The sequence below is a fragment of the Pleurodeles waltl genome, chromosome 4_2 (genome assembly GCF_031143425.1).
Source record: "Pleurodeles waltl isolate 20211129_DDA chromosome 4_2, aPleWal1.hap1.20221129, whole genome shotgun sequence".
Lineage (NCBI taxonomy): Eukaryota > Metazoa > Chordata > Amphibia > Caudata > Salamandridae > Pleurodeles > Pleurodeles waltl.
Window position 1 is genome coordinate 14,004,159 of NC_090443.1, and position 15,713 is coordinate 14,019,871.

General features: G+C 43.6%; 1 protein-coding gene across 12 annotated transcripts in view; it reads right to left on the reverse strand.

Annotated features, from left to right (window-relative positions):
• The window catches only part of CACNA1A (calcium voltage-gated channel subunit alpha1 A), a 1,156,221-nt gene that overhangs the window by 226,464 nt on the left and 914,044 nt on the right, over nucleotides 1–15,713 (reverse strand). For 3 of the 12 annotated variants that reach the window (XM_069230407.1, XM_069230410.1, XM_069230406.1), the window contains exon 37: nucleotides 297–393. The exons of the other annotated variants lie outside the window; for them this stretch is intronic. In XM_069230407.1, the coding sequence (XP_069086508.1) occupies nucleotides 297–393 (97 nt within the window). The remainder of the gene's footprint in view (nucleotides 1–296; nucleotides 394–15,713) is intronic. 12 annotated transcript variants of the gene reach the window in all.

Sequence of the window (15,713 nt, forward strand, 5' to 3'; positions counted from 1 at the left end):
CCCCTAATGACGACAATGCGTACCCCCTCTGTCCCCATAATGCCCAGCGCCAGCAAGCAGAAACAGTTATAGAAAACCCCCCTCACACTCCATGCTGCAATCAGAAGTGACAGCTTCATGTCAATGCAATCCGGATGGCAATCAAAGGTATCCGCCGAGTAAAAAAATGCAAGAGGAGATATATATGTATGTATATATATATATGAAATATATATATTGAAAGAAAAAACCAAAAGCGACATTCATTCCGTTGATGCTAGCAGGTTGCATTTCAAAGTTTTTAGTGGAAGTCAAACCTTGCAAGCCACCCTATGAGGGCATTTCTTGCCTAGGCCCAGCGGGGGAGAAATAACCCGCAGTAAACTGTACATATCCTTATAATGAATCCGACCACTGCAAGAAGAATACATGGGGTTAGTGCAGGTACCAAGGGGCAAAACAGTCAAACTGGCAAACCCTTGCTCCAGAGGCATCCAGCCTTGGGCAAGGGGAGTGTTTACCGGCCCACATCAGATTGCATGCTCACGAAGACCCTCCACTAAGAAAAAGAAGAACAAAAAGGAATGGTTACCTGTAAAAATGACTCTCCAGTACTGGTATCTCGCACAGAGACGATGTGTGCTAAATATCTCTATGCAGTTTACTTGAATATCTTAAATGACTATAAAGATCCCATCTATTTGTAGTTAGTAATTCATGAGCATCAGGTTACCAGCCATCATGACGACTGCAGAGCGGGTTCACGAGACTTCCACCCCTTGTACCACTTTACATTCCTCTTTGGGGGATTATGCGCACGAGAGATCATGTGTTTTGGTGTTGTACACGGGTGTTATATATTAAATCTAGTGCATGTGTCAAAACTAGAGAACTGTAAGTACAGGTAAGAAATGCTTTATTCTCCTGCAAAGGATCTTTCATAGCTTCAATATGAAATATGCTGTAGCAGACTCAATAAATTGGTAGTTCTAGGGAGCATAACCTAAGCAGCACAAACATCCATAAATTAATCTTTACAGATGTATGCGTTGCTATCCATGAACCAATATTGCACATCATTTTTAGAGTCATTCTAGACATGCTTGTGGAATGGGCTGTAACCCTACTGGCGAGGCTTTCTTGACATTGGAGTAACAAAACCTTCTCTCAGATAATGCTTTACCTAGAAAATTCTTTCTCTTGTGGATCTTCAGTCAAAACTCACAAACAACTGCTTTGAGAGGCTGAATTCACTCTTTCTATTAATGCCAAACACCAAATCTCACTATCTGTTTAGCATCCAGAGTATGTGTACCCTCTCTCTGGAGAAGTCAGATTCTGAAATAAAAGAGCTATATTATGAAAAGATGTAAAAAGGCTCAGCACTTTAAAGAACCCGAAACTCTCTAGCTCTCTGAGGTGAGTTTACACCCACTTTAAAAGTAATCTTAAAAGAGGGAGATAAAATGTCATAGGAAAGCACCCTCAGTTTTATAAGAATATTTTGATCTCCCAGTATAAAGCTGGCCTATCAACTTCAGAAAATGCCCTCTTTCAACTACGAATAAAAATATTTGAATATGCTCAACTGAAAATAATGAATCCAGACCACTATTCAGAATTTATAAGTAGTTGATAATTTCACCTTAAATGAGAGCAATTGTAGTTTCAACAATAGCAAATATAGGAAATGTGAAAAATCATCTGTTGGTTAAATATTCAAAGGGTGAGTAATCCACTGTATGATTACATACAAATCATATTCTATATAAAACTTATAACAAAGTTTAGTTGAAGTTATCTTTAGAATCTCACAGATCCTAGACAGTCTAATACAACCAGACATATTATGGACATTCTGATGTTTCTGAAGATTTAAGGCAGGTACTGAGAGATGTAATCTCTCAACCCCTGCATATAATCTAAATTCTTCTCAATTTGTATGAGTTTGTGCCTCCTTTCTTTTAAATATGTCGATTACTTTTTAGAGGAGATCAAGATAAATTTGAATAACCTTGGTTCCAGCACTGAACAAAATCTAGAAATTTAGAGACAACCAGGACATTTATGATTACTGCCAAATCCATATGCCTGAATAAACTGTCCACAAGGTACACATCTACATTAAAAGGTACGAATAGACGTCAGATTCTCCTTCTCCAATAAGCATTTGTCCTCCGCTTACCTTCCATCAAGAAAAAATTCAAGTCAACGTTCTGAAGCTTCTCAGTTGTCTCTATCATTAGTGTTGAGATGGGAATGTTCCCTACATGGTAGATGGACAGGCACTCAGGCCCTGAGTTAGTCAGCTGCAAATGAATCTAGCATCCTGAATTTCTGTGGCCTGCTCCTCAGAAATCCTGCTTCCATACCAAGGCCTAGGCCGGAAATTGACCACGAATCAGATCATGACTCTGAAGTCAAGTGGGGAACCCCAACTGTACAATCCTTAGCTGTAGAAAAAGTTACGTTCCTTTAAAAACGATATTTCTGGTGGATACTCTAACTACCTGCAGATTCCTTTCCTTTGAATACTCCCCAAACACTGGTCTGGGCTGGAAATTTCTGCAATAGCTCTCCGATGCCAGTGCAGGGCACAGGCTCTATTACACTGAGTCATAATGATGTCATAAGGGCCAATTAGGTCAGGACAGGAGACCTGATGTCATCTCACATTTTTTTGCTGCTACTTCCAAGGCTTTACTGAGAAGACTGACATTCAAGCAGTGGTGCATTAAAATGCTAACTTTATTTCTTATTAAGAAAGGCAATAACGTTTCTTCAGAGCAGGGAGGAGGAAGAGTCAGTGAGGAATCTGCAGGTAGATTGAGTATCTACCAGAAAGGTTCATACCAAAGATATGTAACTTTTTTCTTCTGATGGGTACTTCGACATGCAGATTCCTCATCTCTGATTAGTCTTACAAGAAATGCTCCTGTCTTGAAAGACAGCTTGGGCAAAGTGCCCGTCTCTACTTACTGCTCAACAGAAGCAACAGTGTTTGCCGAAAGTATGAAGAAAGGACTATGTAGCTGCTTTGAAGAAATCAGTCACTGGAAAACCTCTAGCAAAGGCTGAAGTGCAGGACTTTGCCGTGATGGAATGAGCTCTGATTCCTTCTGGTGGGTCTTTCTTGGCTACAGCATAGCAATTCATGATGCATAAAATGATCAGGAGAGACAGGAGGTCACTTCTGTACTGCCTTTCCTTTTGTTTTACAGCCAATATAGTTGACAAAGTGCTGATCATCTGAATGTAATTAGTTCGTATGGCTGATGTGGAAGCTTACTGATACATCGAGCCAGGCATGGTAAGCCTTACCTCCTCCTTGGTAGAATGTTGTGGAGGAAAAGAGAATGGTAGGATGATGGATAGTTCCAAACATAACGGAGAAAACACATTTTAAAGGAAAGCTGGTTTAGTTCACAACACTAACTTCTCTGGGAAAAACACGGAAACAGGCCAGATAGACAAGGCTTACAACTCACTGAGCCAAGCCAAGATGAAGACATCTAGGAAAACTGATTCAAAAGCCTCAAATGGCAACTATCTGTGGGTCAAACAAAGTCCCCATAACAAACATCAGAGCTGAATGAAGGTCAAACTGAGGCATTATAAAAGGGGTCGGCAGATACATGTTTGTCAGACCTTCATAAATCTCAACACCATCAGAGACCTAAGCAGGGAGGTTTAATCTAATAAATGGAGGGAAGCAGATAGTGCTGAGAAGTATCCTTTGAATGCACCCATTCCACAGCCTTGTTGCACCAAGAACAGTGTGAACTGCAGAATGTTGGCAAGGTACACTTTTAAAGGAGCAATCCTCTCTCTACACATCAGGAAACAAACTTGTTACATTTCCCTGATTAAACTGACTTCTTGTCAGATTGTCGCAACTAAGAGACCATGGCCACCACTTCCAGTGGTAGTTGAAAGGCACTCATATATCTCCGCTCAATCACCACATATGAAGGTGTAGGCTGTGAAGACTCGGTTGCCAGACTTGTCCCCTTGATTGGGACAAGAGGTCTACTCTGAGTGGAAAATGAGGAGTGGCTACTCCTCCCTGCTTCAGTTACAAAATAGAGGTCATATTGTTGTCAAGATTTGGTCTCACTGACTCCAAAGGGCTGAGAGAAAGGCTTTTAACGCCAACTGAATCACCCTCAGTTCCATCAGAGTAATGTGACTTTTTTGCTCTTCTGGAGGGTAGAGGTCCTCCAACTGTGCTCCCCACCCTAGGGTTGAAGCATCTCTTGGAACTGTAGCCACTTCTGGAGAGGAGCAGAAAGGCCTTCCCTGCAACAGTTTATTCTCCTTCCCCACCGCCTCAACTTTGCTGCAGCATCCCTGGAGGTGACATTGGATTCTTCCAGATGCCCTTGATGGTGGAACCACTGCCAACGAAAGCACCACTGCAGAGCCCTCATGTGCCAGCACACATAAATGACCAGAAGAATGCAGCCAAGAGACCAAACAATCAAAGGACTCTCATGACTTGCACTTAAGCTCCCATCTGAAACATTAGAATGATATCCAGAATGTCCTAAATATACTGTGGAGGGGGAAAGATCTGAGCGAAGTAGTATCCAGTATCACCCGATGAACAGGACGTGCTGAGAGGGCAGCAGGTGAGATTTGGGGTGACTGACTGATAACTCCCAGTCAAACAACAGGGAAGCTGTCAGCAGCAAATGATGGAGCATTAGCCTCAGGTGACTTGGCTCTAAATCAGCCGGTTGTCCTGGTGTGGAAATACTGCAATCCCACCTTTCTGAGCTGAGCCACCCCAAATGCCATCACCTTCATGAAGTCTGGGGGTGCTCATGTCATACCAAAAGAAAGTGATGTGCACTGGTAATAGGTAGGGTCGACCACAAACTACAAACACTTTCTGTGGGGCTGCAGAATCAGATTGTGAAAATATGTGTCCTCCAGTAATCTAAAGACACCATCTAGTCTTCCAGCGGCAAGAAAAACCTGAACCAGGGACAGCATTCTGAACTTGTCCTTCCTGAGGAACCAATTCAGGACCATGAGATCGAGGATCGGCTGCAGTTTGCTGTTCTTCTTGGGAATTCAGAAGTACTGAGATTAGCGCCCCTGTCGCAATTCACGCTGTGGCACCAGCTCTACTGCCACTTTCTGCAGCAGAATTGTTACATCCTACTGCAGGATCCCCAAGTGATGTTCCAGGACCGGAGAGGGCAGGTGATTTTCCAGGACCTGAGAGGACAGTTGCATGGATCTTGGTAGAAGGGTTGGGTGGATCCCTTTTCTACAAATTGTAAGGCCAAGAGGTCTAGGTGATAGCCTTCAAGGCTTGTAGAAAAAGCGACACTATTTCTCTCACCGGCATGTGTGCTCCTTCCTGAGTAAACTACTGCTGCTTCCTTTGTGGTTCTGGGCACAAGAAGGGAAAAGAGGATGGAGCAAGCCATGTGGTACGTCATTTTCCTTGGAACTGTTAAACAACAGGGGGCCCCTGCTGCTGCTGACCTTGCGTGGAGGCTTATAATGCCTTTTGGAAACCCGCAGAGAATGAGATTGGCTTCCTGAGAGGACAAAAAGTCCCAGGAGCAGATTGCAGTGCTAATGAACAAACTGTTGCTCTCCCTTATTTGAAGCACTGTGGATGCAAATCTGCTATTTCCCCAGACAGTCACTCTCTATTAAAAGGCATGCCTAACAGTGTGCTTTGCAGATTGTAGGCATGTATGGCTCTTATGGTCACAGATGCACCCATTGATTTGGCCACAATGTCCGTAGTGTCTAGTTCAGACCACACTAGATAAATAAAGGAATACTGTCCATCTGCCACCACTTCTGAAAAGTGATCCTTCAGATGGTCTGGGAGATTTGGGATCACCGTGCCGTGCCGATTTGGGAACAGCTGCCGTGTTTCAGAGAGCATGGCCATATCTTTTTAACAGACAGGCGGTGTTAACGGAGTGAAGGGCTAAGCTGCCAGCTGAAAAGGCCTTTTTACCTATGGTTTCCAGGTAGCTGGACTCCCCATCAGGAGGATGTGTTGTAAAAGCCCCAGGGTTATACTTGGATGTGGAGAGGCTCTGCACTTCCAAGCCCTCTGATAAGGGGTTAACGTTTAGGAAGGCCTGATTCCCTGTTGCTGGTCTGAACCAGCAAGCTGTAACCCTCTTATACTCTGAGCACGAGGATGGTTTTGTCCAAAGCTCTTTTAGGGATTGCTCAAGGGCCTTGTTGAATTAAAGTAATGGTTCTAAAGTTGATGGCATCACCTATAAGGTATTTGTGAGTATAGTTGCTGATCTTTGCTTGCCTGCAGTTAGGGTAGCTCAAGGACCTTGGATGATTTTCTTATGACCTAGTGCAAAGACACCATCTCTGGGGTAAGTGGGCAGTCCTGGAGTGGGATCAGTGCTAATGCCTGGCGATATTTCCAGTCCACTGGGCTCGTGGAGGACTAGCAAGCTGAAGGCAGCCTGAGTTCCCATCGTCACCATCATTCAACTGAACATCTGAATCAGCCACCATAGTGTGGTATAGTGGGTTGTTCTTCTCCCAGGAGGTGCATCTCTCCTGCAATGATGGGTTTTGACTGGCAACAGACGTTCAGGCGAGGGTTGCAGCACCCCTGGCAATGAAGAGGGCACAGCTGCAACGAACGCGGAAGGTGGCATTGTATGCAGAGTCAGATCGTGCCTCAGCGTGGAGTGTGATGCTGTGTGAGGCCTTTTGGGTCAATGATGGGTTCTATAGGGCCTAAGGATGAGCCAGATGGGACATCTGTCCTTCTGAAGCTGTTGAATATGGCCTACAGGAAGGCAGATGGATCTGTCCCCTAAACTGGGTAATCCGGGAACATGGGCACCGATATTGGTTGAGGAGCGAGGGTGAGAGAAGAAAGCAGCACCAGCTCGAAATCTCCACTAACCCAGGCTCCAGAGATGCAGCCAGAGAGACTTGGACTTACCCATCAATGCTGACATTTGAAGAGAAGAAGTGCTTCTTCTTTTAGTGCCCCCTCTTGTCCTTTGAAGATCTGGTGGATGAGAACAACATTGATGATGACCTGGACATGGTCCTGGTCCTTCTCCTGTTGCTCTCCCAATGTCCCTTTTCAGAGAGAGACATGAAAAGATTGGTCCTATGCTCCTTGATGGATTTTAGATGCATTTGTTGGCAGAGATCACATGACAACAACTGGTAACTTCAACCGAGGCACCAGAGACAGTCATCATGCTGATCCCTGATGATATTTGATCAGCGCTCCAACAACAGGGCTTGAAACCATACCTGCTGGGAGGTGACATGTCCCTATCTTGCACCAACTGGAACATTTTGTGAGAAAAAGTTTCCACAAAGAGAAAAAAGTTCCAATCACACTGAAAGGCATGGAAAAAACAGAACTGATGTCAGGGCACCAGTGCTGGTGCTAGATGGTCCTAAAGACATCATCATGATCCTGGGCCCCACATCGTAATTCAGCCTACACCCTCAACTGGCATCTAAGAGCTGTTGAAGAAGTTTCCGTACCAGTCTCCTGCCTGGGGAGTCTTCAAATCTGCAGGTAGATGTATCCATCAGAAATAGGACTACCATTTGTGATCCTGGGACATGTACAGTGAGCTGTGGTGGTAGCATAGTTTTTTGGAATCCATATTGGTTAGACAGCTTTTTTCCTGGTTCTGGGTGTGATGCCTAGTGATCCGATCATATAACGTCCTTTTCTGTGTCATGCTCGAATCCTACAATGACATCATTGTGTGTATGTCGAATGTCTGTTGTGTGTACAGGGCCTTACAGTAGGATTCTATGTTGTTTGTGCGTGTGTTCATGCTCCACCTAGTGGGAGGTATTTTGGATTGCCACCTATTTTGACATAGCACAAAACAGAGGTGTGGATACAGCCTCCCCAGACAATGGAAGTGGACTGACTGCATTCATGAGCTGAAGAGTGTAGCTCCAGACACTGAAGTGTGGAAGGGAAGGAAACAAGGCTGCCTTTAGAAATTCCATGGGGTCTATTTAGCAGGTGGGTGCCAGTTAGCAGTTCTTGAGCACTATCATTTGAGTGATGGTAGGGATTGGCGATGAGTCAGCAGGCTCATTTGTTAGACGGAGGGAGGTTTCAAGGCAGGCCCTCAGCCCTTTGTCTTTCCCTGAGTGTTCCATCAAGGAAGGATGATGACAACCAGATGAGGGCCTCACACTTAATGTGCTCATGTTATAGGGACTCCCGCTTGAAGCAAGCATCATTACTACCTGCTGTTGAAGCTATCATCTTACACAAAGTATTGTCTGGATTACAGAAAGAATAGGAAGTTTTATAAAGTTACTAACCAAAACCGTTTTGTGAACTGTAGAGAGTGGACCCACATACAGTGTCCGAAAACTATGTATAAAAATGGGACCAAAACTTTACAACTATGTTTCATTTCCAAGCTACTTCTCTGACCAAGGAAGGCAGTACCCTACAGAGTACTTAAAGAGCTGCTTTGATCCAGGGCTCGTATCTCTGAAACTGAGTTTCCCAGAAGTGAGGTTATACTTTCTGAAATCTGCACATTGTACTGGAGAAGCTGTAGGTCTGGCTGAGACTTGGACTGGCTGCCTACTGAGGGAGCAGAAAGTAGTGCCTTGTTTTGCAGGAACTGTCTGCTCAAAAGGAAAAAGTCAGCCACTGAGTCCAGGGAGAGGAGCAGCCCAGAAGAAGCAGATTGCCAGGGATGTGTGTCCGGAGCCAAACTACATGGACCCAAGGATTTCCAGATCTCCCTGCTTGCTCAAGAAACTAAGTTCACAAAATGATAGGGCAGCCATTTAGTGGAATCAGTGTGAATGTCTGGAGCTCTTTCCAGCCCACTGGACTCTTGGAGGGCTAGCAAATCAGAAGGCGGTCCGAGTCCCCATCGTCACCATCCTGCAACTGAAATCTGAATCAGCCACCATAGTGTGGTATTATGCTTCTTCCAGAAGGTGCATCTCCCCTGGAATAATGGGTTTTGACTGGCAACAGGGGTTCAGGTGAGGGTTGCAGTGCCCCAGGCAATGCCCAGGGCACCCCCCAATGAACCCCGAAGGTGCTGTGAACACCACAGCAACCGCCACACAGGAAAATGGAAGAGCTATGCTGAATTTGCCTCTGCCAAAACCAAGAACTGCCTAGTCAAGGATAACCGATTGACCTACAGATCACAGATTAGAGGACAGCTGCTCCACTTTGCCACAGTGAACATTCAACAGCCCGTAAGTCTAACCTTTTCTATTTGTCTTTGTAGTGAACTCTGTAGACCCTGTTGTGTGCATCCTAGTAGTGCTGCTTCTTAATGTAGTGTGTTATGGTTTGAAGTGATTAAAGTACTTCTCTTTCGATACAAGAAAAGCACTGGGCTGGACTTCACTTAGTGTGCTTATTATATAACTGCTTGATTTCTAAGTTTCTAGCCCACACACTCCCTACCTAAGACACCTTAGTCTGCTTGCCCTTGCTGCCATGAGAGTCAAGTGTGGTAGGGGTGTACTTGGTCCAGTGTGCAGCGGCATAGTAGGACAAACCGCAGTCGTTAATGGTAAACTACCTCAAGCAACATGGTTCCATCTATTCTAATGGCGAAAGATACAGCACACTATGCCTTTGTTCCACCTTGACACAGGCTACTGGTTGCTCTGTCTAGAGACACAGCAAAATTAGATGCAGGAGCTTGGAACTGATTACTTGCAATTGTGGTGATCACTGAGAGAGAGAGAGCTGAGAGGGGTACATTTTGCTGAGGAATGAAAGTGTTGAATTCAGAACTCTGTACTTCCTATCGGTTCTCTGTTCCACAAGCGGTAATACCAATTCAGGATTAAGCCTGCTGGGTAACATGGCAATATAGAAAACCGTTCCTTTAGTAAGTGCCAGCTCATGGAAAATACACAAATCTCACAGACTCCCTACCTCAGGGACGCTAAAAGCTTCAAAAGCTCTCACATCAGGCCTAAAGTGACAGTGATATCAGACCAGGGAAAATGCTTACTGACTGTACAGTGCAATTGTTTTTCCTCTTCAAATGATGATGACGTCCTAATGTAATGTCAGTAGTGTTTTGCAGTTCTATGAAGATCCACTTGCTCTTTCTTACAATCCTAGTTTTGATAGTAAAATTTAGGCCCAGATTTAAGAAGGCCTAGCACCTCCTTTTACCACAATAGCATAATTTTGTATGACCCTATTGTGGCTCAGTGAGGCCAAATTTCCCACGCCAGTTTATAAAGTGGCGCAATGCATGCATTGCGCCACTTTGTAACGCCTTGCACCACATTATGCCTGCGCCTGTTATAATGTATGCAAGGGGGACATTTCCCCCTTTCAGGGGACCACAAAAGTGGCACAGTGGAATCTATGAGATTCCACTCAGCCATTCTTAGAGGCAATTTTTAACACTTGCATAGAGCAGGCATAAAAAGGGGGCACACCATTATTCTTAATTGGCCCCTATGTACTTTGCAGGATTAGCGCCAACATTTTTGGTGCTAATCCGGCAATGTACTACAATAGCGTAAAAAAAATATGTCGCCATTGTCTCTAACCTGCGCAATGGTCTGCCATATGTTAAATACAGCGCACACATGGTGGCGTTAAGGGGATGCTAAGGGGCAGAAGAAAATGTAATACAGCGCACACATGGTGGCGTTAAGGGGATGCTGAGGGGCAGAAGAAAAGTGGCGCTGCATGTAATGCAGCACCACATTTCTTACATTTAGGCCTTAGAGTATTCCCTAACAGGCTCAAAGCAGAGAAGCTGCAAGCTGAAATCCTTCTTTGTGTCTTGCTGTTGACGATTTGCCCTCTTCAAGAGTTTTCAATGCCACCTTGGTGATGACAGTGAACAAGCAACCCAATGGCTTCGCAATATCAATGTGTCCAGTACTGTGGAAAAAACGATTCATCATCATTGATTTCTGTGACATCGATTACAATGCCAGTATAGATTTTAAAGTCCATAATTAACATCTTTTAGTTAGTAACACTGACAATGGCCCAGCCTTAACTGACTCATGCAGAGGCATCACTGAGAGTCAATAAATGTCGTCAACACACTATAAAATGCCAAAAGGGGTCAGGATAGAATTCCTAAGGTAATATTTTCCCAAAAGGTTTTTACTATACATGATATATTGCAATTCCTATGATTATCTCTGCTCACTAGGGCTGTCTTTCAGACGCGTATGCTAAAACTGGGCAACAAAAAAAACCAATGAGTTTTTAAGTCCAATTTAACATACAGGGCCTGATTTAGATATTGGAGGCCGGGTTAGTCCGTCACAACGGTGACGCGCAACCTGTCCGCCGAAATCTAATTCTCATTATATCCAATGGCCCATAGTGTTAAAATTAAGAGATTAGTGGCACAAATGTTTTGTGCCTGCAAATACCACATTTTCAGTGTTTACCGCCAGCTTTATCAATATCATTATTGCTGTGTTAAAACTGAGTGCTAACACCAAGTGATTCCAATTAACAGTCATCTCCTAATTAGTGCTGGTGAAAAAATTCAATTTTTGTGCCCGTTTTTGCACAAACGAGTGGGTCCACGTGAGGCCATAAATCGTTAGGTGTAAGGGAAGTGAACCTTGGCGATCTGGAAAAGGTCATGATTACTATCAGAGGATGCTGCTCATTTTAGTTACTGCTTGATAGTCTTCCAGCATTCTGAATGAAGCTGGAGGTGAGGTTCACAGGATCTTGTATCTGAGAAAGAACCAATTCTGGAGAACCAAGAGATACAAACACTTTAAAACATACGTGACAACATCTCGATGATGAGAAGTAAACTCGGTCAAACCTCTGATCTGTCATCGGTAGACAGAAACAGCCACCACACATTGTAGAAAATACATTTAGAATTCTGGCTGCTTGTCTGATTTCACACGAGAAGTGCTTGTGGCTACATTGTCAACAGATGCTGCCATAGTGTTACATTAATCTTTGTACCTTTGGAAGAAAATATTTTTCTTTTTTTTTTTGCATTTCTGTTTCCATTTTCCATATTGCTTCACATAATGACAGCACAATGACTATTTTCTAGTGTTAACAAATTTATAGTACTCATGTATTGCCCTACACACGCAAGCAAATAGTGCAACATTTCTTCAGAATACATAAAAATGTAAAAAAAGAACAGCTGCGTTAAAGTGTAGGTATTGATAGAAGGGAAAGTTACTTATAATCTTAGTTCTGCATCTTCAATTAAAACATCAACATTAGAATCTGTCCCTACCCTAGGTGGGACCTCAGACCACTTCTTTTACCAAATATATATATACCATATATAATTAAATAGTAAAACTAATAGCACTGAACACCAGAGTAAACAACTGTGTCCATTGTACGCCAATTATCCAATGCTTTTCCACTTTGATATTTTAAAAAGTAGCTAGGAAATACTACCCATTAAGGAAAAGATATAACATCACTGCATCATACTGTAAAGCACTGCCTCCAACTGACATTGAAAAATATGACTGAAATGAAGTGAAAATAAAGATAAGCAATAAACTACGCATTTGAAAATATGGGCTATCTTTTTAGACTCCGTTAACCCTGCCAATCCCATCATGCCTTGTACTGGTAGTGGCTGCATGATACAAGTTCTTGTTTCCATGAATACTGCACAACTAACAACCAGAAACTATGCTGATGGTTGTTCAAGACAGGGAGGTGGGTGTGCTTTTATGACTTATATGAGGATGCCTGCAATGAAGAACTAGGATTGCAAGTAAATAAGTTCCCTTTTGCTATCGTAGGATCTTCATCCATAGTCAAGCATTGGAATACAATGGCAAACTTATTCACCAATCCTATGTCTTCCAAAAATGAAAAAGGGCATCCTTGAAAAAACAATGAGAGAGCCAGCAACAGCGCAATATTCCGTGAGATGTTTTTCAGATATGCTCTATGGATTGGCTTAAAAGAAGGCATCACTGCATTCAATGCTATGGCACAGGAGGGTATCTTACCGAAAAAAATCCTAAAACGTTCCTTCATATAGTGTTTGATGATTCTTTGGAGTATAACAATGATGATGATTGTCCATTCTCCTAAATCTCTAGACTGTAAGCACAGCAGCACTTGATTGGGTTTTGTAGATATTTGATTGAACCCTTTGTCCTTACACCACATACAGATGCATTATAAGTCTACGTTTTAGAATGTGCTCAGGCTTGAACCAATATCTCCCTTAAATCAGCAGGGAAGTTGAGGTGACCAAGCTCTAAGTCAGCAGGACCCAAGCTGTCTGGTTGGGCGACTTTAGGTAATTGTGGTGAATATGTCCAGTGTGTCTGGAAAGGTTCTTTCAATGGTTTGTGGGCTGCATCAGTAGAGATCATGACAGTCTCAACAGGTTGCTGCACCAGGACTGATATGGCCACATTGGGATAATCAGAATCAAGACAAAGTGGTCCACTCTGGCCTTCCTTAGTGCACTGGAAACAAGGAGAATAGGGGGAAAATGCTAAGGAAAGATTTTTGACCGAGTCATTAGTAACGTATTGCCCTTGGATCCAGGTTGCCAGGACCTGCTGCTGTAGCACTAGCATCTCTTGTGCTGTATGGTGAAGCTGCAGTTAGATGACTCATTTAGGAAGACAGACTGATCTTGGTGGAGCTCCTACTCATGGATTTCTGTAAGTGCATGGCTACTTCCGTCTGCCTAGTAGTTCTAGACTTCTGGTGTAAATTCCACTACAACATCTACGTTGTTCGCTATGGCCATGCCCCACAGCAAGTGAGCCTCCATAGACAAAGACTAATACCCCCTGCTTCTTTGTTGTTGATGTAGTACATTGAGATTGTGTTGTATGCCCTCATTAACACAGCTTGGCCAGCCAGTCTCAGCAGGAATGCTTGTAAACCTAGCCTGACGGCCTACATGGGTACAATCAGCACATTCTTACAATATCCTTTTGCTTGACTTTATTGCTGATCCAGCTCTTACTGTACTGGCCTCCTCTGCAACCTGTAGAATGGCACTAAACCAAAGCATAAGAAGGCATTAAGCCCAGCAATGACTTGTAAGTCCTGATAGGGACAGACTCCTTGGGAAAGAAGGTCTTCTCCAATGTCTGATCTTTCACCACTCTCTCCAATGAGGGCAATGCTGGGTTCAAGATAGCTTCTAGAAACTGCAGTTTTATTGCAGAGCGCAGAGATGATTTTTGAGCATTCATTGTTAGACCCAATTGGTGGAAACAACTGAGACAAGTGGTATGGTGGCATGGACCTCTTCCTCTCATGAAACTATGATGCACCAGTTTTCAGGTATGGGTATGCCCAATGCCCATGACAGCATAGGAAGGTGGCCACCAGAGCCAGGCACTTCATGAATATCTTTTGGGCTGACTTTAGTCTGAAAGGACGTCCTTTGACTTGGTAATGCTTCTGTGCCATGGAGAATCAGAGATACTGTATGTGGTTCAAGTCTATTAGGACATGGAAGAAAGTGTCCTGAAAGTCTAGGGTGGTAGGGAACTCTTCTTCCTGAAGCACCAGAAGAACTTACTGCAGGGTATTCATCTGAAAGGACTGCTTTTTCAGGAACTGGTTTGGCTCCAAACCTTCTAGAATTGCCCTCCACTCTCCTGTTTTCTCCCTGACCAAGAAGACATGAAAAGAAGCCTACATTTCTTTGGAATTCTGGCACATTCTCAACCACGACTTTTAGCAGGAAAAGTATTAAACAGAACACACTATTTGGAGCACCTAGCCATCCTACGTGATCCGCTTCTGGGCAGGAACAAAACCAGAAACTCTTCCACATACAGGCTGTATTGTAGTCATCAGAAGAATGTTGATAAGTCGGGTTCGCCATTTGTTATTTGTGCAACGTGTTGAGCAGTGCTCCTCTTCTTCCATGATATTTTATAATCGCCTTATATTGGCCCTTGTTGGAGAAGCAGCTTGGGTCATAGCAAGCATGTATGGGAGGGTAATATTGGCATCCCCGACCCCCGCACTGGCTGTAGCCTGAGAGCTTCTGAAAGGATTCTGAAGTGGTGCATTTATATTACAGGGTTCTCAGTGATCGTACTGTATTGGTGTCTTTTCTTATACTCTATAACACGTCGTCTACGAGTTAACCAAACAGTTTGTCTGTCAAAAGACACATTGAGAAGCTTAGCCCAGACATCAGGATGGAATGATATGAACCTAAGCCAATCTTGCTGTCTCAGTATTGCCACCTTTGCAAGTTGCTGGAAATTAGCACTGAAGGTATCCATTCCAGCATCTATGATGGAAGCTGAGTTATCTTCTTTTTATCACAATGACTTTAGCCTCTTCTCTTCTGTCCTGAAGGATTAGATCTATGAGAGGCAAAGAGGTGTGCCACATTTACTGGTTACAGTGGCCTCTGATGACCAAGGCATTTGCTCTGTTGATTGGTGTTGCTGCATTGATTCTGGCTCTGAGGCCTAGGTTATCAATACATCTCCCCTCTATATTTGGATCTTGAGTACTGGGGATTTCTGACCACCTCTGAGATGTTGCTGTAATAATAGAATACGGCCTGGGGAGACCAGTTAAACATGCTGGTATTGAAACAGCTGCTCAGTACTGCTGTTTGAGGTGCTGTAACAGTGTTGTACTGAGGCTGGTGTTGACATAAGTTTAAATCTCTCTTTCAAGATATGCTCCAGTGTAGGGAGGCATTTAGTGTTTTATGAAAAGTACTGCTGCTTCACTGATGACATTGCGAGAACAAGCT